General features: G+C 45.4%; 2 protein-coding genes across 6 annotated transcripts in view; one reads left to right on the top strand and one right to left on the bottom strand.

The window, feature by feature from the left end:
• The first annotated feature begins 4,226 nt into the window (after positions 1–4,226).
• LOC116430709 (uncharacterized) lies at positions 4,227–5,540 on the top strand. Its single transcript, XM_076372338.1, has 4 exons — positions 4,227–4,487; positions 4,576–4,844; positions 5,069–5,199; positions 5,298–5,540. The coding sequence occupies exons 1-4, from the start codon at positions 4,253–4,255 to the stop codon at positions 5,452–5,454; spliced, it is 792 nt and encodes a 263-aa protein (XP_076228453.1). The 5' UTR covers positions 4,227–4,252; the 3' UTR covers positions 5,455–5,540.
• A 7,665-nt stretch (positions 5,541–13,205) lies between these two features.
• LOC116430708 (protein gustavus) overlaps positions 13,206–23,782 on the bottom strand; it is a 146,100-nt gene continuing 135,523 nt past the window's right edge. For all 5 annotated transcript variants that reach the window (XM_076372332.1, XM_076372333.1, XM_076372334.1 and 2 more), the window contains 5 exons: positions 22,594–23,078; positions 17,349–17,593; positions 14,075–14,405; positions 13,586–13,744; positions 13,206–13,357 (listed from right to left, as the gene is read on the bottom strand). In XM_076372332.1, the coding sequence (XP_076228447.1) occupies positions 13,218–13,357; positions 13,586–13,744; positions 14,075–14,405; positions 17,349–17,593; positions 22,594–23,078 (1,360 nt within the window). In that variant the 3' untranslated portion in view covers positions 13,206–13,217. The remainder of the gene's footprint in view (positions 13,358–13,585; positions 13,745–14,074; positions 14,406–17,348; positions 17,594–22,593; positions 23,079–23,782) is intronic.

Below are 23,782 nucleotides of genomic sequence, written 5' to 3'. Positions count from 1 at the left end.
GGGTCCAAATGACCGTGATTCCTTTTTGCAATTATTACAAAAGATTGTTTTTCTGAGAAATTATTAAAGAAATTAGTTTAGTAATGCGCAAACTGATGTGATATCGCCACAGTTCCAATAGATGCACTTTTATAGCTTCTATACACGAATTTCAAAACGTCAATTTATCTGCTCGGTAGTTTTAGTGTTAACCCTTTGAACTCTGTAATCTATCAGCAACTGCAACTAATTTTTATAGTTTTCCTAGCGAAAATGAGGAATGCTATAACATTTCTTCGATCTTTTATTTTCCTTCTTTACAAAATTTGGATGTGTGGAGGATCTAATAATTTTAGGGTAGTTTCTTTAAGATTCATTGAAATGTTTAATATTATAACTGGTGCAATATTGGAGCCTACAATTCATAAACAAGTGAAATATAGAAACAACTTTGTTGCTTAACTTGTATGTTCTATCATTCAGTTCGTCTAAAAATGTCGCGTATCACTCATTGGAAAATGTTAAAATGTGTGAAATCTCGTTTTTATATGAAGACACTTAGCTGTACAACTTCGCTGATTATGACAATATTTGAAAAATATTAAACTTCATACGAATTGGTTATCTATAATATTTTTCGATGAGATGTAAACATTCTTTGAGATGTATATATAAATGTACTAATGGGGAATGCGTGCATTAAGGGATGAAGCTGTTTCATGTCAATATTTAACGTCGTCTATAAGACTTTATAATTTTGTTACAGCGAACCAAGTGATTTTAAATCTTTATTGCGAGTGGATACTGCGTTGACAGGGACTATTAATTAGAAGATAAAAGGTGGTTAAGAATAAAGTTGTTAAAGTGAGGTTATGGTAGAATTTGTCGGAACGTGAGTTAATTGATTTTCAACAGAATATTGATTTATAAGAATTTCAAAAGGTGTATTAATTATTCCTCCGCATTTTTCCCTTGATAGACTTATTGTTTATCTTCTCCGTCGTTCGAAATATCAATCTAGATGAATGTTCGAAGCATCAGTGTCGGTCCATCGCAACAGCACAAATGATCAAAGTAAATCATACAAACTCGAATAAACCTGATATTATGCTAATGAAAAACGAGATTGTCTGTAAGTTGATCGAGGAAACGAAGTCACTAGTCAAATGTAATTTTCATAGGGCTGAGACTGCGGTCCAGCCGCAACAGCGACGTCGAGAAGTGAGAAAGATCGCTATTACTCTCCTCGAAAGTTCCGGCGAGTCCCCGAGGATCGCGTCCCATTAATCTCCCGGGGACGTAATACTTTTCTAGTGGAACCGGGCATAGAACTCAATTGTTTCAAGACTGCCGTGGGAGTTGCCGAACTTTATTTTAACCAACCGCGACGCCGACCGTTAAGGGTGTCGTGAAGTTCCGGTCGAAAAGTGATCCAAATGAAAACAGTATTCCAGAAAATCTTGTTCAACCCTTACCTCCTATAAACTTCCTCGACTACTAATTGCTACATTCACTAATTGACTACTATTCACCTTAATAATCATGACACTCGGATAAAACAACACAAAACTCATACAAGAAAATGTAGCCTTCAACCTTTATACACGTTATTCTTGCAATACCAGTAATCATTTTAATCTCCAGTAATAATCGCCACTAATTTTCAAGACCTGCTATATACATAACAAGCAGATCGAATTACTATAATTCCCTCAATTAAACGATGATTCGCAAACATTTCTATATTATAAATAATGTTATCTAATATGGCGACATTCAGTTCGATGAACGTGCAACGATAATCCAATTCAGTCAAATGATCTGATATTGCATTTTTTCCATTCTGTGTATTTTGCTCTCTCAAATCGTGCGGCGATCGTGTTAACCTACAATATACTCAAAATACACGACACAATCTACGAGAACGCAACTTCAAAGGAAACTCGAATGAACCAAAACGATTTGCTGCCGCTAAAAGAGATAAGTTCGAGCGAGTGACTCGCGAAGGGATTCGCGATCGAACGCCCATCGAGGGGCTAACGAACTTTCGAAACAGAACGAAGAACAGGTTGACCCGGCCCAGTGAGGAGACAGTCGAGGAAACGCGAGCCGCGACAAAACAGCTGACTGGCAGCAAAACGAGCGGCCAGCCAGCCAGACAGACAGATAGACAGAGCGAAGAACGTCATCCCCTTTAGAAGGGCTCCAGACAGACGAACCCTCCAGGCAACAGCCCTCCGCCGCCCCTCGTTACCGGCGGCCACCGTCCCATCGCCATAGCAACCCCTTGGATCCAGCAGCCGGCCTAACCAACCGATTTGCCCAACCCCCGCCACCGCCCCTAGCCAGGCCGTTGTTCGAACATTTACATCAAACACGGTTTTCCCTCTTTTTTCGAGCGCGCGCTGGAAATCGGGCGACCCTTTGTTCTCGGGTACACACGCGGGGGCGGAGAATTTTCGCGTCTCGACGCGATCGTCGAGGCTGCTGGACGCGTGTCCGAATGGACCGATGTTTCGGTGAATAAATGGCTGAAGGCTGCTGTGTCTACACTTTTGCTAGTCTGTGTATTGGCCGACGGGAATGCTCGATGTTTAACCTTTTGCGCTCGACGGGCAACTGTTACCGTTTGATTAGCAGTAATTATGGAAGTTAACCCTTAGAGTGGCTGGAAATTTGTCTGAAGTGTCGAGCGATTCTTTGTTTTTAATGGCGATAAATGTGGAATTTTTCATGTTTTCTGTTTATTTGTAACTTAGATTATAGATTGTGATATAACGTCTTCTCAGTTTTATTCGATTTATAACTGGCGGTCGAAGGATTGATAGTTGATAGGGAATCTTGTATTGTGTCTGGGTATATGGAATATTGGGATAAGCTTTGCTTGATTTATGGGAGATTCTTTATGCTGGTTGCGAGAATATCATCCAGTGTGAATTTTTAAGACGTTTCTCTCGATAATAGTCACTTTCAAAATTTACTATCTTCTTTGAAAGTTTTTGTATTTCATTTTTATACTGGATCCTGTTTTTCACCAATCAATTGATGATTGGACAAATTTTTCCGATTGTCGGATAGATATCTATGAAGGTGACTAGCGAGTTTTACTAAAACAGTGCAATGATTGCCTGTGTCGTGCAATCGAATTTTTCCATGTTTGCGGAGCCAACCACTTCACCAAATGAATGGCTCGCATTTAACAGCGTGGCTGTGGACGAAACCCTGAAATTCGGGTAACGAAAATTGAAGATTATCAATGTGTTACTACTAGTCCTACTATACAAACTGATTTTATCTCAAAACTAACAATTTTGTGCAAATATATTCCGCTTTTCTATGTACATAACGTTAGAATCGAACAAAGTATCTATCATCATTGGAAAAACTTCATAACATTCCCTTAAATGTAACAAAAAAATAATTTCCGTATGTTTCCCTCTATACCTCACAACTTTCGTGCGAAGCATTGTTTTCCATCATTCATAACTCTTTGAACTCGAGGGCTCCGGAGCATTTAAAATTTACCATTACAAACTGTGAAACTTTATTATTAAATATGTTATAACATTTATATCTATAATCGATAAAAAACAATGAAATACATCTATGACCTTTAATATTCTTTTTCTATTAAAATTGCTTGGAATTTCTGGTAATACCAATGAGAAAAAGTTTCGAGTGCGAAGGGTTATCGAATTTTATCCAGAAAACGGCTGAAAAAGGTCACCCGTTAAAAGCACGAAATTCCCTTCGCCTTTCGGAAAAGTACCGAAGAGAAAGTCGACTGGATCTCCCAGCGACGAGTCCACGCGAGGTTTTTTCCTCGCGCGTGAAATGACGTGCCGCGCTGAGGAGCGGCGGAAGATTCGCGGTGAACTCGGCGCGCGGCCATTAGGGAGTGGTTTACGGGCCGCGCGGAGAATGGAACGGGACATTTTCACCGCGGGACGGCTCAGCGAGCCGAATGATCGGCGCAATTTCCAAAATTGCCAGCAGTTTCTTCGCCGGCTCGTCCGGATCGAATCGACGCGCTGCGCGTCACGAACGCGCTTTTCTGTTGAGCTTCTTAAGATCTAGGCGCAGCCAGTCGAACCTTCAGTGCTGCGTTATAGTTCTGTCAATCCCGGATAGTCTGCGACGAATGAAAACTATAAAGTTCAAGTACACGCGAGTACGAAGCACAAGTAAATCGATAAGCAAACGTATATACAAGCATAAATAAAACGGTCAGAGTTGCACACGGTGAATCGTCGAACCGACGAAAGTACCAACGATGAGAGTACTGAACGGAAAGGCGACGTTGTTCCTTCTGGCAACGAAGGCACTGTCGATCGTAGCGTTCGCGGTTACGACGACCGGGCAGGATGTCAAAACCATGATGTTCCCGTCGACCGGAAACGACTCCGAATCACCAGCCAGACTCGAAGTCTTTCCTCGAACGGACGTGACGCACGCTTCGGAGGCCTTCGCGCGGCCGCTGCCGGCGTATCCGAACAATTATCTTCCTGGTAATCCTCCGCGTTCCCTGAATTATCCCGAGGATCAAAGATACAGATCAGAGAAGCGGCTGATTCTTGGTTCTATTATAAACTTCAGCTCCGCCGAGGACTTTCGTCAATCACCGCAGCGATCTGCCGTACGTGTACGATCACCCGAATTACGTGTACCCGGTGGCTCACTCCATGGAATATCCCGTCGGATCGTCGTCGAAGCAGCTACTGATCGTCACTTTCATTGGGCTGATGCTGCTGTTCGCTATAATACAGAACACGATGGCCTCCGTGAAACGACGGGACGTGTTGACGGACGTTCTGTCCGCTAGGGAGAAGAGAGATCTGTACGCTTCCTATGACTTTGACTCTGCGGTAAGGAATGGAGAGAATGTTCTCGTACTTTCTATTAATCAGTCAAATTCTGAGTGTTTCTAATAATCTTCTAGTACATCGTACAACTTAGATTATTTACACTTCCATCGTCATCCAAGTTTCATGTGTAGGCTGTAGAGGATGAACTTTCTATGGGACTTACCGAGGATCAAGAGCAGCTTCCGGTTTCCAAGGGAAGTAACCGCGTGGTCCGCCTGTTTCAGAATACAGATCAAAAGGACGTTCTGACGGACGATGCCAGAGTGCGTTGCATACAGAGGACGGTCTGCATCGAGAATCGGAAACTGACGAGAACGTTCGGCGCCGTGGGCAAGATACTCGCCAAGTACCTGACGTGAGTGCCAAACGATCTCCGCGAACGTTCGAAACCGATCGAATCCCCTTTGATCCTGTATTTACGGGAGGCGCCGTCGGCGATTCGCATCGTTTCAGACGCAGCGTGGGGAAATCCCTGAAACCCACTTCCGGTTGGGACCGTCTGGTGCAGGACGCCGGCGAGGCTGGGATTCGTGACGAGGATTGCGATGTGCTGTACAGGGACTGCGAGGAACGGGTGTCCTCGGAGAGGCGGGAAGTGCTCGGCGAATAACGAAAATTCGAGAGAGAGTGAAGGAAAAGAGAAAGTTCAGAGGCAAAGAGCTGTTCCTTTAATCAGGTAGTTCTCTAACTGGAGGATTTCGATAATAGAGGACGTTGGGTTGTAACAGACATTCGGAAATCGGATGAATTGAAATTGATCGAAATCGTTGATGGTGATAATTGACGATAATTATGATTACGATTCAGTTAGGATTAGAATATAAATTTGCATTGGAACCTATGTGACAGAGACTGAAACAGGGCAGGACGAAAGACCGAGCTGATGGACGAATGAAAAAGCGGTCGATATTAATGACTTTTAATTTTAATTACAATATGCTGTGTTGTGTTTTTTTTTGTTCTTTATCCGCTACAAACATCGACATCTAGCCTGAACTATTTTAGATAGCAGTCCGCTCTATACACGCTCCATTTATACTCTCTACCTCTCTTTCTCTCCAATCGTTCTTTCTCGTCGTCGGAATTATAAAAAAATATCAAATCACGAACAGAATGGAGACAAACGGCCGCGCGTACTGCACACCCTTTTTTTCTTTGTGTATGTTTGCGTCGTCTTGTCACATTTTTCATTCTCTCGTTCCTCCCTTTTGCTCTCTCGCTTTCTCTCGCTCTCTCATTCCTCTCTTTTGCTCTCTCACTTTCTCTCCCTCTTTCTCTCTCTCTCTCACTCTCCCTCTCACTCCGCCCCCTCTCCTAATTTATCGGATTTTCCCCACTTTTTCTTTCTGTTGTTCGCTCCGAGTTTCCCGTTTCCTTGCTGTTCTGAAATAATCGTCGGGAAACAATCTTTCTTTCTCACTTTTTCTCTCACTCTTTCTTTCTTTCACTCTCACTCTCTCTCTCTTTCTCTCTCTCTTTTTTTCTTTCTCTCTCTCGCGTCACAACTAATTATACAAGTAACGCTATCCATAGTATTATCGTTATAACATTAAGGCATTACATATTTATAAATTCTTCGCGTTCACTCGCCGCTATACAGCAATACCACGCTAAACTCGGTAAACTTATGCTTAAATAGACGTGAGATCGCTCGTTGCAAATAGTCCAGGCTTAAGGAAAAAAAAAACACATGAGAAAAGAACGTCGGCCGGGACGCGGTCGCATGCTTGCACCGGGAATGATCTGTCGACGTGTCCGCGTTCAACACTGCCAACCCCCGCGCCGTGTTCGAGAATTATTTTTAACCCCCGACGACCCGATTGCATCTTCAAATTCACTCACGCACAGGATCAAGAGCGTTCGTTTTCATCGCTGAATTACCTCGTCCGATTGACCGTCTTCGTTCCATGTTTCGGGGAATCTCACCGACGTTCCAGTAAATTCGTAAACTTGTCGATTTAGCAAATCCGTGAATTTCCGAAATTCGACGACACGGTGAATTCGTGAATTTGCGGATTCCCGAAATTCGGTGATCCAGCGAATCCGTAAATTTCCGAAATTCAATGAATTTCTAATTCCCAAATCCGGCGATTCAGTGAATTCGTAAATTCGTCAATTTCCTAAATTCAGTGGATTTCTTAAAATTCCCAAATCCGGTGATCTATTAAATTCGTGAACCTCCTAAATCCTATAATTTAGTAAACCCCCGATTCACGCATGTTCTGCGGATGAATTGCAATACGAAACAACCATACGTCAACGATCGAAGAGGTCAGCTTCCGCGATTCTTCCAACGAAAGCAGCTCTCGGTATTTACAAAACGAAGTGAACAAAATTCAACGAACGTTCCAAGCGACGAGCCCGACGCCGGACTTTCAACAACTTTCCTATGTTTCGTGCGCGAGACAAGGTTCGAAATGTTAAACGCTCCACCCCCCGATCCGCCGCTCGTCAATTGCTCGCTAAGGAATTCGCTAAATAAAAATTTCGGGCAAAAGAACGACTGGTTTCCGGCGGTCCTCCGAAAACGAGCGAAACTCCGTCGAAGACCGTTCGGTGCCAGATGCGCTCGCGTTCTTTGTTCGTCCGCCTTTTTCTCTCTCGCTCGTTCTCTCCGGCATTCACCCTTTGTTTGCTCGATTCTTTCGCACTCACCCCCTTCGAACCATGTACACGCGCAACAAGCACCCGCACATGCGTACGTTACATAGCACGCACACGCACACGCACACACGCATACGCACGCACGCACACACACACACACACACACACACACACACACACACACACACACACACACACACACACACACACACACACACACACACACACACACACAGCATCGTTCTTTCAGTTATCACTTGCACGCACGCGGCTTAAAGGTCCTGCTCATTATCGCATCGTCAATAAATTAGACACATTTGTCGAGGCAACGTAGTGTTTGCACAGGCAGGCGGCAGGCAATTCACGGGAAACACCTCGAAATACCCACGCTCCGAGTTCCCTGTTCCCTCTTCCCGTCGGATTCTCTGGAATCGACCGTTCGTCGCGAACGAATCGAACGCGGTCGCTCGCGGTGATCGTCGAGTGTCCTCTAATTAAACGCGATCGATCGACCGATCCTCTTCGGCAGCTGCAAATCGACCGTTGTAAAAATAATTAAAAACTCCGTCGATCCGACGGACTCTCGTCGAATGAATCTGTACCGAGATTACAATGAAACCGATCAAGGCCGGGAACTCTTGCGCCGAACTTTCGGAACGACGCGCTCGTTTCGAGTCCGCGCGAAACGTCGTCCGGTTAAAAGAAACAGGTTCGACCAGGGAGGTTCGAACGTCGACCCGATAAAAAAGGAAACAACAGGGGAAACAAAAACAAACGTTCTCGCGCGAACGCGAAAGGCAATGTCGTTTCTTCGAATGGCAACGATAAACTGAAATAAAGACCAGAGCGAAGCGTTCGCGACGAGAGTGACCGTGAAAAATGAAGGAAACAGAGAAATGCTGAAACGAGCGAGCCAAGAGACGGAGACCGCTTTCGAGACCCGCAGGATGGAACGCGATCGCGCGCCGGTATAAAAACACGTTTCTTTACTTGTATACTTTGCTTTATTCGGGTGAAATCCATCATCTTTCGGTGAATCGTCGATGCGATTTTAAATAATAGGAAGTACTGGGCGCGTCCCGGGATCGAAAATCGATTCTGGATCCATCGTCCGCCCCGGCCCGCCGTGTCCCGCGTTCAAAATACACCGTCGATCGATCGATCGCTTGCATCAATCCTCTATCGTTCCCTGCTATACCCCATCATCTCTTCTCTCACTCTCACACTCTCACTCTCTCTCTCTCTCTCTCTCTCTCCCTCTTTCTCTCTCGGTATTTCTCGTTCTCATAAATCTTCCTACTACACCGTACAAAAACTGAATCCACAATTATGCCGACTAACACGATATAATCGATTAATCAATTAAACTATCGAGTCGATACAATAATAATAATAATATTAATATTAATCATTAATTAATCATAATATGTACAATATTTTTAAACGCTATTACTTCGTTTTGTCCTGTCTCATGCTCGGAACGTGACACGCGCACCGCGATCCAAAAAAAAAATAATAATAAAGGAAAACAGAAAACAATGGGGGGGCGGAGGGAAACAGAAGAAAATTTGTTTAAAACAGATGAAACAGAAAAAGAAACATGAAGGAAAAGAAGTCGCTTCCGATTTCTCGTGAAACAGTCCACGCGAAGGATTCTAGGTACACCGAGAGACGACGTTAGAGAGGAACGTACGTTTTCCTCTTGTCTCTCTCTCTCTCTTTTCTTCTATGTTTCAAGAACGCGCGTCGACGGGCTGTTTCGCTTCTAGTTTCCTCGTGTTCTTCTCTTTCTCTCTCTCGCTCTCTCTTTCACACTCCCTCGCACTCTTTCTTAACGTATCCGTCTCGCATACAATTTATTTACTATTCGTGCGCTCTGTCGTTCGGAGACACGTCGTTCCGACGTGCGTGTCCGCGTCGAGCTCGAGAACAGCGGGCGAGCATCCCTTTTTCCGATTCTCTCTTATTTTTTCCATTTTTTTTGCTTTCTTACAAACGAAACGCGCGGCTCTCTCTAAAAGTTTCTCTCGTTCACGACGAGGACGACGCCACGGGTGACGCGACCGCGGTAACGGGGCCGTCGTGCGCCGGCCGAACTTCGGGAATCGTCGACGACGAGCGGAGGAAGCACGTTGCGCGCCGCCGCGTTTCACTCGCCGCACGCTCAGGGGAACCTTGTCCTCGCGGCGTTCGTTCGCTGGTATCTTTCTCTGTCCCTTTCTCTCCCGCGCACTCTCCTTCTGCTATCCGCGACTCGTTTGTCTCGCGCGTTTTCTTCCTTTCACCGCGAATCTTTATTCATTCTTCTCTCCGAGCTCGCCTCGAGCGGGGAATCTCGGGGTGAAGCCGCGTACACAACGTGAGACATGTTGCGAGGCGTCGCTCGAGTATCGGGTTGCGCGACAGGTTCTTACTACGTTACGATTTAGAAGCAGCTTAAACGGTGAGAGTGTCTTCGAGATATTATCGAGAGCGATACGCTTTTATTAAGAATAAAGATAACTTTGTTGAATGTACATGCTCTTTTCCGGTAGTATTGCTTTATGCGAGAACTGTCTTTGAAACAAGACATCGCGAGTGCTCGAATTATGCGTGTGAAAGGTATTGTCAACATTGATGCAGGGGTTGAAGCATGTTTCACGGTGTGTACGGGCCTGAAAAGATGCGAAGGCGAATACTGTCCAATCGACAGCGGTGGCAAGGTGTGCGTATGGTTTCGTCTGACGCAGTGGCGGTCGTGCGTGTCTTTTCGGAACGGCTTTCTTTCTCTGCTGGTCGACGTTAGAACTACCAAGCAAATTAATATTAATTTCGGGAAATTCGTAATGTAATACAGGTTGAAATAAATTAATTTGTTAAAAAGTTTCACGATTTTAAAAGAATGAAGTAAAATGAGTCGTTTCGACCGGTCCGGTGGTTCTACTGTTAAAATCGACACACCTGCTCGGTGTGGTGTCACTGATTACACGTGTTAAAAAGGAAACGGACGTAAAAAATTAAAAGGTCGAAACAGGGGCAAGACCGAGTCCGATCGCGAACAATTTTGGAAGACGCGTTTCCTGTTAGAATTACCCGGGAACTCCGTCATCGAGGAGAATGAACAACGATGCGTGGTGCCAGTAAGAAACTATGCCTCGATTCTTCCCTAAACCCTGGGCGGAGGAGAGCGAAACAACGAAACGACCAACTACGGTGACGAACGAAAGCAACATCGACTGAATAAATTTTTTTGACATTTTTTTTTCTCGGTTTTACACCTCTGCGCTCGCGACATAGAACTCTTTGTATCGGTGTTTCTTTTTTTTTTGTTGTTTTTGTTTAACCGTTTTTCGTCTCGTCTAGTTTTTTCTCGCACTCGGTTCGCGTTCTTACCGTCCTGGATACAATCACCATCCGCATATACATTCATATCGTCGTACCGATAGATATTATTATTATTATTATCATTATTATAATTATACCCTATGTACAAATCGACATCGCCGGTAACGGCATTATCATTAAACCTAAGCGACAAACGTAAGAGTAAAGAGTTACTAGGGACCAGTCATAATTTGTCATGCTAATAGTATAGGTAGCAGCACGCCCGGTATTAATCGTTTACTATCATCATCATTATCATCATCATCATCATCATCATCATCATCATCATCATCATCATCATCATAATCATCATCATCACCATCATAATCATCATCATCGTTATCATTATCATCAACATCATCATTATCATCATCATGAACATCATGAACATCATCATCATCATCATCATCATCATCATCATCATCATCATAAACGTCGTGGGCGTCGTCATCATCTTCGTCATTACCGTCATCGCCACCCATCATCCCCATTCATCATCATAAACGTCATCTTCATCGTAGTTCGTCGTGGTTCATTTGGATAGTCGCCGTGATTCGTGTCAAAATAACACACACACATACACGCATACGCATATCGTAAATATCGTTGCGCTCGCGGCAGCTCGCGGTTTCGACAGTTTTAATTCGTATTTGGAACAATCGTTTCTGCCAATGCCCGTGCTCGATCGCTCGCCTTAAACGTTAGCTAGACGCGCGTTTCCTAATCGTTAATTACTTCAATTAAACGAGGTAATTTAGCTTCTCTCTCTCTCTCTTTCTCTCTAGCGCGTATTCCTTTTATTCGTCGCTGTCTCTTATTCGATATAACCAAGCGCGTTCCCTTTTTTTCACCGATTAATTTTCTGTTCTGTGTACACCACGTATACGATCATCGAACGCCACTCGGAAGGAATTTCTGACCGCGACGTAAGCTTGGTTCCTTGGGCAAAGAAAGAAAGAAAGAAAGAACACAGCAAATCGAAGGCGTGTTACTCAACGAATCGTCATAAATTTTATCATCATCATCATCGTCCTCGTTATCCGCAATCATCATCGTCATCATCATCGTCCTCGTTATCCGCAATCATCATCGTCATCGTCATCATCATCATCATCATCACCATCATCATCATCATCATCATCATCATCATCATCACCATCACCATCATCATCATCATCATCATCATCATTATCATCATCATCACCATCATCATCATCATCATCACCATCATCGTCATCATCATCACCACCAGCATCATCATCTTTACCCGTTCTCTCTCTCTTTCGTGTCCTTCCACGGTTCACGCACACCACTATACTTTATTAGACCTAGCATGCTTAGAAAATACTTGAAAAATGAGTCTATTGGAAGGTGGCTGTTCGAGCGGCTGGCTTGGTTTCTCGCTGTACACAGTTCCCACGATTCGCGGTGGCTCGCCTCGACAACAGGATCGTCCTGCTGCTTCCGTGCGTAGTCTGATCCTTCGATGGTTACGTCGGTCGTCTCTTCAATCGCTGCGAGAAGGTCCTTGTCTCTTCGAGCTGCACACGTGGCCGGACCGCAACGAGCCCGCTATCCACGTTATTCGTTGACTAATAATCGAAAGTTCATCCGCGTCAGCCTCCAGACTCGACTAAGCCTAACATTTTTTTTTTTACTGGCCAACAGTGTGTAAGCGCTGTATAGGTTCTCCGTGATTCCAAGCGATTCCGGAGAAGTGTCTCCTGGTCTTTTAGTGCCTTCCCCTTTCTTCTCTTCTTCCCTTCCCCTCGCGGCCGTGATTTTCCACGCGGAACGTTTCAACGACGCGGCGGAGAGAACGTAAAATCTGAGGAAAGACGGAACAGGGGAAAAGAAAGGAACAAAAGAGACAGCAGCGCCGAACGAGATGCGAAAGGCTAGAAATCTAAAATTACAAAAAAAAAGGAAAAAAAGAAAAGAAAGAAAGAAAGAAAGACAAAAAAAGAAAACAGAGGGATACACGCAGCAGGCCGCGCATTGTTCGCCGGTCGTCATAACAATCAATAAACACTTGAATCACGATTTTGATCGTGTCGACATAACACAAAACAACAAATATCACCTAAATTAATAAGTTTAGCTAGTCCCCGGATGCTGTTCTCGCGTGGGCGCGCGTCTTGTCCGGATATCTCGTGGCTCGTTTATCTCTTCTTGTTTCTTCTTCGGAGAACGATGACACAGGCGGTAATTCGAACGGGGCCAACGGAATGAGTACGACGAAGAGGAGGATGAAGAGGAGGATGACGATGAACGTGACGAGGAAGACGATGACGACCACCATGGTCGTCTCGGCACGATGTTCCCCTGTAGGTCGTGGTGGCAACCTAGCGCGGTGGTGTTCACAGTCGTAATCGTGGTGACGTTTTCACTGGCGCCACTCGATTGTTATCTCCCGTCGCGGTAGAGGAGATAAGTTTTCATTGCCTGCGGCAGGTTCAGCATCTGAACTTTCTCTTCTAGTCTGTGCTTGCCGATCCGTTGACGGATTACTCTTCGACACAGGTCCATGAGGGGCAGAGGTTCAGCTGAAATAGCAACGTTCAAAGATCACCAATGAACTCCAGGATTACAGGCTAGCTAGGCTAGACGCCATTTGCGATCCTAGGTCCAGGTAGATTTCACAAGACCCATGACACTTCGGATCGCAATAGGTTAAATAATGAAGATGACAGACGATCGATTATTTTCGGAGCAATCGTTATCTGTCAGCTTTATTATTCCGCACTGGCGAAACTGGTTTCGAGTATACTTACGATCAAGTCCACCAATGTACTTCATCGTGATCTCGCAGTGTCCCCATACGGCGGACACGATAGGATGCAGCTTCCTGCCTTTAAGGCCTCTAAACGCGATTCCAAGGTACTGGCCGTCTACGACGAATGCTAACGTACCTTCATCCATGTCCAGGACCACTGGAAGATACAATAGACACGTTTCATGTAGAATTTTATTTGGATCCAACGAGTTATGGTACACTTCATTATATTATTCCTAAAAGAATCGATACTCGTTTATTTAGATTGTGGAAACTGGGTACACGTCAGTGTGATCGCATCAATCAAAATAGGCGTAAACATTTATAAAATAATATTTCTAAAATCTAGTGTTGATAATTCTCAAAGAAGCAATCAGGATCATTTTGATTTCTCTAGTTTTAACGTTAACCGTTTGTGCTACTATGTCGAGCGTTCATCAGTTTCATTCGCAGGTGTGCTTCAACAGTTGATTCGATTGGAACTCACCGAGGAATTTGTCAGGAACGATGAACGTCTCGTCGGGTTTGAGGAGGGCTGGGTACGTGACGCCGCCGTTGTTCTTCGAGTCGTGGAGGAGCCTATTCCTGCCCAGATCCCAGCCCCAGCTGAGCTCGCTGTTGCCCACGAGACTATGGTAGCCGACACTGTGGAGAGGCGCGTCCGCCGTCGCGACGCCGACCACGGCGTGCGTGCCCCGTTGCCTCGTGCTCCAGTACAGCTCCCACACGTGCATACCCTTCGTGTAACCCACCTTCCCCCTGATGCAGTCTGTGCTCTGCGCCACGGGGTGTCGGTGAAACGTCAACTTGTCCTCATCCTGCGGGGAACCGAAAGCGAACCAATCAGAACCGCGACGGTCGCGAGCTTTTCGACGATCTTATTCCAAAAACTGCGCCCCTGTCGGCGCTAGGGAGGCCGCGCATCGCTTAACCTCTTAGGCAACGTTGAATTTTGCAAGGGGAGTGCTTCTATGTATGGCAGAGTTCGACATGAATTACGAGTAAAGGATACAGCACTACAATGTAACGGACAATGCTGTTCTTTACGCGAGTACATTGGAGTGAAGTTTTTGATGATTAACGCGTTCGACCCGGCGTGGACCACCGGTCCACAGTATTCACCACAGTATTTTTAAGAACTCGCAGAACTACTCAGATTCTGATGATTGTTACTGATAACGTGAAAAGTACTGAAGTAAATTAGCGCTGCCAGATGAATAAACGACTTATTTTGTGTACGTCGAATATAGAAACTTCGAAAAAAAGCACGGGGTTTGTCAGAAAGATGACATCCGCGAAAGCCACTATAGTGGCGCGTCGTGCCTAAGAGGTTAATGAACCGGGAGGATTAGGGAACTTCTATTTCTAGATGAAACTAGAAATTTCGAAATTTTCAGCTTCATGTTTCGGAAATTCCATGGTTTCGAAGGTTCAAGCGTTAGAACTTTGGAACTATGCCATTCCCATGTATTCGAGCTTCGAAATTGTGGAATTTTTAGATATCCAAGCTTTCAAATACTGGGATCGTTAAACTATATTTTCATAATTTTAAGCTTTGAAATTTTTGAATTTCTAGGTTTGCAAGCTTTCGAATGCTGGAATTTTTTAACTATGACATTTTCATATCTTTAAGGTTTGAAATTTTGGAATTTCTAGGTTTCCAAGCTTTCAAATGCTGGGATTTGAAAACTATACTTTCATATTTCCAGGTTTCGAAATTTTGGAATTTTTAGATTTCCAAGCTTTCAAATGTTGAGATTTTCAAGCTATGAAATTTTCATATTCCCAAACTTTGAAACGTCGAAACTCTCAAGCTATAAACCTTGATATTCCCAAACTTCCAAACATTGAAACTTTCAGATCATAAAATTTCTATATTCCCAACAACAGAAAGTTCAACAATCCGAAATACCAAAGGTCCAAAGTCGAGAACCACTTAAACATCAAATTCCACAGACTAGACCAGTCCCTCAATTCGAAACTCAGCTCGACACCGTCGAGCCAACACAGCTCAGAGCCCAGAGTTTGGAATAATATCAATCCTGACACGATCTTACCCATCTTTTCGTCTGACATCGCGACAGAAACGAGGATTAATCTTACATGATACACGGAGGGAATCCCCTATTCGTAGGTCTCCGAAACGAACGGAGAACGGCGCGTTAACCCCTTGCCTTACAATAACGTGTCAGACACGTGACGCAGATTTCAAAGAGAATTGAACTAGCATGGACGTTTGCTCAATCCTTTTGAATTAAAATTAAATATTCTTCTCCTGGTATCAATTATTATACTTTGAAGCAAATATTGATATAAGATATGCCTATAATTTTGTTTCTTTTAATAAATCATTAACACATCTACCAAAGGTATCTTTCAACACCCTTTGAAGTTTTAACTTACTATTCTCTCAGTTGAATAATTTTTCTAATTGAATTTCAGACATTTCCTACTGTTAATTTTATCATTATTGGAAAAGTCGAAAAGTCAATTCAGAGTATACAAGTAAGCTTGGAAAATAATTCTGAGTTGAAACTTCGGAAGGTCACTAGAAATATTAAATATCAAACTTATAAATATTAAATAGCAAACACGAGTTAACTCGTGACCGGTCAACAATGTGTTAACCAGTTAACTGTGTTTGACGAGTATACACGTCATCGTAAAGCTTGACATGATACTAATTTTTTCAGCGATGAATTCTTTATATTTTCACATAAACATGTAATTCTTTGTTTCGTTTCGATCTTTCATTAAAATATACTCTACTAAATTCCACAGTTAACTGGTTAACCCTTTAGCTACATTTGACGTATCAGAACGTATTCATTCTGGTTTATTTGATGATTATTAACAGAACAAATAATTTCAGTATTTTGGTGAACCTTGTTTGGGATACACAACCCCATAATGGCAGAAATAGGGAATATATTTTATCAAAGTGATAGCGATAGTTTTAATGGAAGTAGTGATCTCGAGCAATCTGATGAATTTTTTAATGATCCTTCAAGTGATAAAGGGGAATTTCAAATTATAAATGACGAAGAATATATCGAACTCGAAAGTGATAACGATAGTGAAATTTTTCCAAGACGTAGAAGACGTGCAAGAGGCTTATCAAGTGACAGTGAATCTTCTCGTGAAAAATTAGATGAAAATAATTAACAATTTGCTATTTATTACAACCAGAGTTTATTTGTTTCAAGAGTATTTTGTGATACTAACTGCCTAAAATTATTTCAATATTATGTCGGAGCATATATAACGAATAATACGAAATAAATTAATCCTTAAATAAAATCTACTGCGTTTAATTGCCCGCAAAATTAAATGTACTCAAGTGCAAAAAAATTTTCAAATAAATGTGTACCCAACGGGTCAACCCTTTGCTGTCCGAAGTGCTTTTGGTTTCTCACTTTGAGGTTCACGTCGACGTTAGTTCATTCAATTACAGCTTAATGACGCTCTATTTATTCAAAAATATTTGGGATTGAAATGTTACCTTTAAATGGTACAATTTACTACAAATAAATATAGAAAAAATCGTTAAAACAGGTAGAGGTTGCAATAAAATAGAACGTCGAGTCTGACTCGACAAAGGACTGTTAAGCAGCGTATCGATCGTGGAGAAGTAAATCGTAAGACAAGGGGTTGAAAACTCGATGCGCACGGTGGGGGGATCGGAATGCAGCGTAAATGCATCAAAACACGTTAATGCATCGTCGGTCGAGAATCCGATGGTCTCGGCCGTGGACACGTACCTTGACGAATATGTTCAGACTACGGTCGTCAGCGTTCCAACTGTGATGGATTTGCGTCTCCCGCGAGGCGGGCGGCATGTCGAGGAGGACATCGAGGCGTGCCGGCCTCGAGAAATCTTGCGCCAGCTCCCTGGGCACCACCGGTTTGTACGGGACGGTGCCGCCGCCGCCGCCGCCGTTTTCAACGGCGACTCGGTCGCCGCCCGTTCCAGCTCCGTTCTCGCGCGCCACGCTCTTCACGCCGCCTGCGGAAAAGATCAGCTTGGTCAGTGAGGGCCCGACACGCTTCCATTACCCCCGTCGTCTCGCGTAATCGCGGCTCGCGAGATAACTTCACCGGAGAACACGCTCGTGTTCGGCGAAACCTTCCAGCGAACCGCGATTCTCGGATTTTACGTTTCAGTGCCAGTCAGTCTGCGGGTTCGTGGAATCAAATTGTGCCCGTTTATCTGCTCCCATTTCAGTTACTCATTGTTAACTCGACATCTCGGAAATAGAATAATCGGGAACCGTTTAGCATTTATGCGAAAGAGCGCAGTTGAATTTTTGACGGGCACTCAAACGGTTAACGTTGACTGCCGCGTTGGTCACCGGTGACCGGAGCTTGTAAATTACTTGACAATGATTACAATTTGTTAGATAACTGATGTTGAATAGAAATATTTCATAAATTACTAGATAATAGTGTAATGTAAGCATAAAAGGCATAAAACTCTGAAGGTTTTCGTGGCAGTCAACGTAAGCTTCATTTCGGATAATAGCTAAGTTAATATATATTGCCTATTGTATGGATTTAACCCTTTGCGGAAGATTCTTTGGAACGTAGGAAGCTTCGGCAGATGAAGCTAGGTTATGTATCAATGACTGCCAAGTAAATAACGATGAAAATTCCCATGCAATCGAAATGATTTTCGTAATAAAGCAAAAACTAGGTAAGATTCTTCGTAACGATTATTTTACTAGTTTCCTTATATCTCAGACGTTCAATAACACTTCGTTCGATACCAAGAAAATGTTCAAGATTACGTTAAAAATGGTGTCACCTGTATTTGGGTGACGTGGCACTCAAAGTGTCAATAAAAAACAGGGAAACTACATGCTGATTGCACGCGCATTGCTACGCGTTAAAGTAATCGAATCATTTGTTCGCGACTTAGTCTTGCAAGTATGAACATTTCATCTCCGAAATGTCGACGCATCGAACGAACGGAATCCTGAAAGATAAGACAGCGATCTCTGTAACAAATCTCGACTCTACTTCTCGTTTCATTAACGCTAGAACTAGGTACCAATTAAATAACCGGTTTCGATTCGTTTGTTTCGCGATTGATATCTTAAACGCATTGAATACTCGAAATCGTGAAAATAGTCTCACTCGAATATTATAATGAATATCCGGAGAAACTGAAAACAATCCCTTACATTTTTCATAGGGGTAACTCTCTATCCAGAAGTTTTCACTGGAAACACTCAATTTTTCATGAGAAATCGGCAGAAAGCCATTTTCTTTATACAAAGTCTAATATCAACCCTTTGCGGACGAAGATTCTTTGAAATACACAAAATCTTCAGCAGACGAAGCTAAATGATACATCAACTGCTCAAATAATCAAAAAAACAGAAACTACGTGCTAATCTCGTTTGAATAATTAAATCATTTATTTCCGATTCTTCGAAACAGGAACATTTCATTCCACCAAAACGTCATTCGTCCACAAAGGGTTAAACATCAAACTTCATACTATCGTTGTCAAATCAATAGCCTCCGACAGCCCGTACAAACTGCTAATCTGAAACGTTCGGTAGTATCAGCGTTAACGGAACCCCTTGGACAAGCTTCGGATACCGATTCGCCGGTCAACACGTCAACGACAAGCATCCTCCACGAGTCTATCAACTCTCGTCGATGGTTCAACGTTTAAATCACCCCGCACCGACGAGATCCCGAAGTTCGGCGAGGTCCTGCTACCCTAGACGCAGCGCGGCTCGGTGTTTCGTTCGCAGCGGATTTCCACACGGTCGTTAATAATTCAAGACGCGTCTGCGGGATTCATCCTGCGGCCGGATACCTGCCAGCGGCGCGTCGGGACCGGGGAGATTTGCCGAGGAACGAGGAAAAAAGAGTGGAAGAAAAATAATGAAGGGTCCGTCCCGTCCTCCGGCGGGCACAGCAGGCCTCGCCGAAGGTTTTCGAAGCTTGCTTCGCTCGTTCACCCTCTTCCCCGGCCCTCCTCTCTCTCTCTCTCTCTCGCTCGTCCTGTCTCGCCCGGCTAGGGTCGAACACGGAGCGATATCCTCTGGATGCTGGTTTATTTGCTCTGGCAGCTGTTCCCGACAGCGCCGTTTCGAGGGTTCCGAAACGAGGGTTCTGGAAAGGTCCGTGGAGGATTTCAAAGGGTCTCCCCGTGCCCGAAAAGCCGAGGGGCACTAATAGAAAGGCCCTTTCACGGCCCTCTGTGTATCCGGTCGGCCGACCCGCAGGGTCTCCTTCGGGTTCGACGCGTCGCCGGGCTTTTTTTCGGCGTTTCTGCGCGTCCGAAGGAGAAAGAGAGCTGCGGCGCACCTTTCCTCCGACGAGACTCGACGTTTTTTCCCCGCGTCGGGCAACGATACCGGGGCACTCGTAAATTTCACGGGGCGCGGACGCGAATCGACAAATTTCCCGAAAAGACGACCGTCCGAAGGGACGCGGACGGATTTCCGGGGAAGGCCGAGGGAAACGCAGCGAGGCCTCGATCAATGGGGATGATTAATCCTTTGATCGTCGAGCTCTCTCGAAGTGTTGCTCTAATTGTGTATCGTATTGTTCCCGTTCGCTTGCGAACGTGAACTTGTCCGATCGTTACCGAAGCTTTCCGTATTAACGAAGGTGTGAGAAATCGATGTTTAATGCTCATCGTAAATTCATTGACTCCTGTGTGTCGTATTACCGAAGGTGTGAGAAATCGATGATGTTCAATGCTCATCGTGGATTCATTGTACTCCTGTGTGTCGCCGGTTCAGGGGTCAATCGCGGCGTCGGTCTGTCGCGTTCCCAGAGTTCGACCGATGGATTCTTGCGAGCATTTTCATGAGAATCACTGGCCTCCCGGTAACTAATTAGCTGGGGAACTTGTTACGCTACGCCGGACGGGCCGCGTAACGCAGATAATTAGCGACCTATTACACCGAACGCTTCGCGCGTATGCCTCTCCGCGAACACCTCTATTTTTCGTGTTTCGTTCCGCGCGACTTTGTTATACGACGACTTTGCTAAGCAACGAAGCTTCGCAACGTATCGCCGACGTTTCAACGGAGAACGATGATCGTTTCCAGCGAGGAAAGCCGCTGAGGGATTAATCTTCCACGAGATTAGAGAGAACCACAAGTCCTGGCGAGATGAAAGGGAGACAGATGAATATCTAGCCGGAAGCGGTGGGTCCGTTTCAAAATAAATTCCCCGCGATGAAATAGAACGGAGAAACCTGCGGTTCCGACGGGTCGGAGGAACACCGAGCGGTTCCCCCGTTCCTTTCTTTTTCCTTTCACTTTTTAAACCGTAGCCAGTGCCCCGTCGGTTTCTATGGGCCGGCCGGTCGGCCGGATTTATGGAAAGGTTAATTGTATCGGTGATTAATAGTTTTTCACTTATGTAAATTCGTGGCTGCGCCGCGGTACGCAACAACGGGGAACGGGTGGAGAACTTTCGCTTCAACCCGATACGCTTCGAGGCTGGTTTCTCGCCGGAATGGATAGAGTCTCTCGGCCCGAAGGACCTGTTCGAGGCCTCTACCTGAGCAGGTAGGTAAAATCGAGAGCGGTCAGAGGCCTTGACCCTGGTCAAAGCCCGGCGCGATAGGCGACGCCGAAACTTCCTCTCGCAGCGTGGCTGCTTCGACGAGCTCGCTCGTTGCTAACGAACTCGAAACCGTCGTTTTCGTGTCACCGGCTGCTTTCTTTCCTCGGTTGCTTTAACCTCTTGCTGGAAAGACGTACCACGAACTCCGAGATATTTTTGCTTGAAAATGATGTTACACATATCGAGCCTTGTCGCGTTACGCATACTAGATTATTCTCAAATGTATCACTATAAAATAAACAAAATTGTATACATATTTTAAAATAGATAAGAACGAAACTCTTCACGAGACTTTGAATCTTTGAATTCATTTCCAGAAGAGGTTAAGGATGATTTTGTGTCGCGAGTGGAATCTACGCGATCTAATAACCTGTTGTACTAAATGTAGAGTAACGTGAATTCCATGGAATTTACCTGGAATTTACATGGAATTGTGTTGTGAATCAACAGCGTCTACAGTATTGCGAACCGAACGCGTTTCTTAAAAGACCCTTGCGAAGCGAGCGCGTCCAGATTTCCGGAATATTCGAATCGATACGAAGTTAGCGGTACCGACGAGAAACGAGGCTCGCATATCTCGCTGCACAAAGGGTTAACCTACTAAACCGCTTGCACGTTGATCCAAGCAGTCCGAGCAATCCGCCCAAATATTCGCAAAGGCACAACAAGAGACCGCTAATCCCCTTGGCCAAGATTCCATCGCGATTACGACGCACTTCCTCGCCGACTCCCCTGCATCGCAGTTAGTCGAACATTCCTCCGCTACGCCGTACAAAGCTACAAACTCTCGGGATGACTGGGCGCGCGCGCTTGAAACTCGAACCCGAACGTCGACAAACATCCCCGGAACGTTAGCTTCCCAGCGTGGAAACCGGTCCACTGACACCTCGCCGGGGTACCCTGCGTTCCCGCGCAAATCCACCCTTTGAACTGTCCCCGTCAGTCGTAGCGGTCGTCATTGCTGTCTTTAGCATCTCCGGAGAGTGGGATCATCAAAACCGTATCCTCTAAGAGCGTCCGGACCTGTCACCCAGGTCAAGCGTCGACAACCTCTGTACAACTACCAGTCTCCCATCAATTTATCCAAAAGATTCTACGAAAAGGATGACATTGTAAACAGAAAACATTACATTGAAATTAGCAGCTTTAATCATCCAAAGAGCTCCATAGGCTGAGGAACAGGTTGACCTAGGTGACACCTAACTATACTCAATGCATCACAAAGAACAAGTCTAACAAGAATGAAACTCAATTACCCTAACACCCTTATACGACTTACACCCAAATAATGACCAAGCCACGAGGTCTGGAGCTAAGGCAATCACCTCATCGGTCGAAGCTCCGGTCGACCGACTAAGGGCACATCAGATAAAATCCAGCGCGACAACCGAGTCTCTCGTTCCTAACCTGAAATTTTTTGGCCCATGTTCATGCCCCGATGGTGGGAGCGATGGTGTGGGTGATGCCGGTGATGATGCGAGTGGTGGCGGTGTTCGTTGCACAGCTTGCCAGCGGGCAGCTTGTACTTGTGGTGCCTGGTGCCGACGGTGGTGGTAGTGGTGGTGGTCGTGGTGATCGTGGTGACGAGGTGGTGATGATGGTGATGATGGTGGTGGTGGTGGTGGTGGTGGTGACGGCCGGTGGTCGGTGGTGCAGCGGGCACCGCGCCACCGTCTATTCCTCCCCCGCCGCCTCCTCCTCCGCCTCCAACGCCGCCGCCTCCTCCGCCTCCTCCTCCGCCGCCTCCTCCTCCTCCGCCGCCGCCCCTGCCGGGGCTGCCACCCCCGCCGCCCCCGCGGCCTCCGCCTCCGCTACCTAGACCGCCTCCGGTACCGCCAGTCGCGCCGTTTCCGCGGCTACCGCCCCCGCTCACGCAATGATTCGCTTTGTACCTGCAATGCGAACACACAGTGGGAAAACCTGGTTAGTTTCATTTGTCCTCGTTCACCGCTGGACGATCGATTTCTCGGTACAGTGTTACTTTTCGCTCTCTCTCGCGATTCTCTTTGCCGCGGTCGGTGCTTCGACGTGTAAGGGATGTGTCTTGGGGTCGGAGGTCCGGGATAACGGGATTGTCCCGTGATCGTAATTAAGTGGATCGAACCGGAGAGGATTCGAGTGTGGTTTCGATAACGAGGCCGGAAGACCGGGAACCTGGTGTATCGTGCTCGTCTCGCCTCGATTCGATCGGATTCAATTTCTGATTCGCGACTGATTCTTCTACAGTTCCGAGGGAGTCTGCAGCGAACGGTCTGTGTTTAGGTTTGTTCGACGATCGAGTGGCGAAGTTATGCCGTGGAACTTGGGAACTATGCTCACCTGTGAACCCTGTGTCTCGAGTTGATAACGGTTAGGGGCGGAAAATATTCGACGATCGTGGAAGACCGGGATTACGTGGCACCCGGCGGGCATGCTGGGAATATCGGGGTAAATTCGCGCGGTCGAATTCTGGCCGGGTTGTGTCGTGCCGCGCTGTGTCGTGTCGTGTTGTGCGCCGTCGATATTTATCGACGACACGACCGAGTCTAATAATATCGTAATAAATTTGTGGCGCACCGTGTTCACGGTCGTTCGGTTTCGCAGCACGTGGTTGATG

This window comes from Nomia melanderi, chromosome 11 (genome assembly GCF_051020985.1).
Source record: "Nomia melanderi isolate GNS246 chromosome 11, iyNomMela1, whole genome shotgun sequence".
NCBI lineage: Eukaryota > Metazoa > Arthropoda > Insecta > Hymenoptera > Halictidae > Nomia > Nomia melanderi.
Note: the sequence above shows the minus strand (reverse complement) of the source record. Positions and strands in the feature narration are given on the sequence as shown.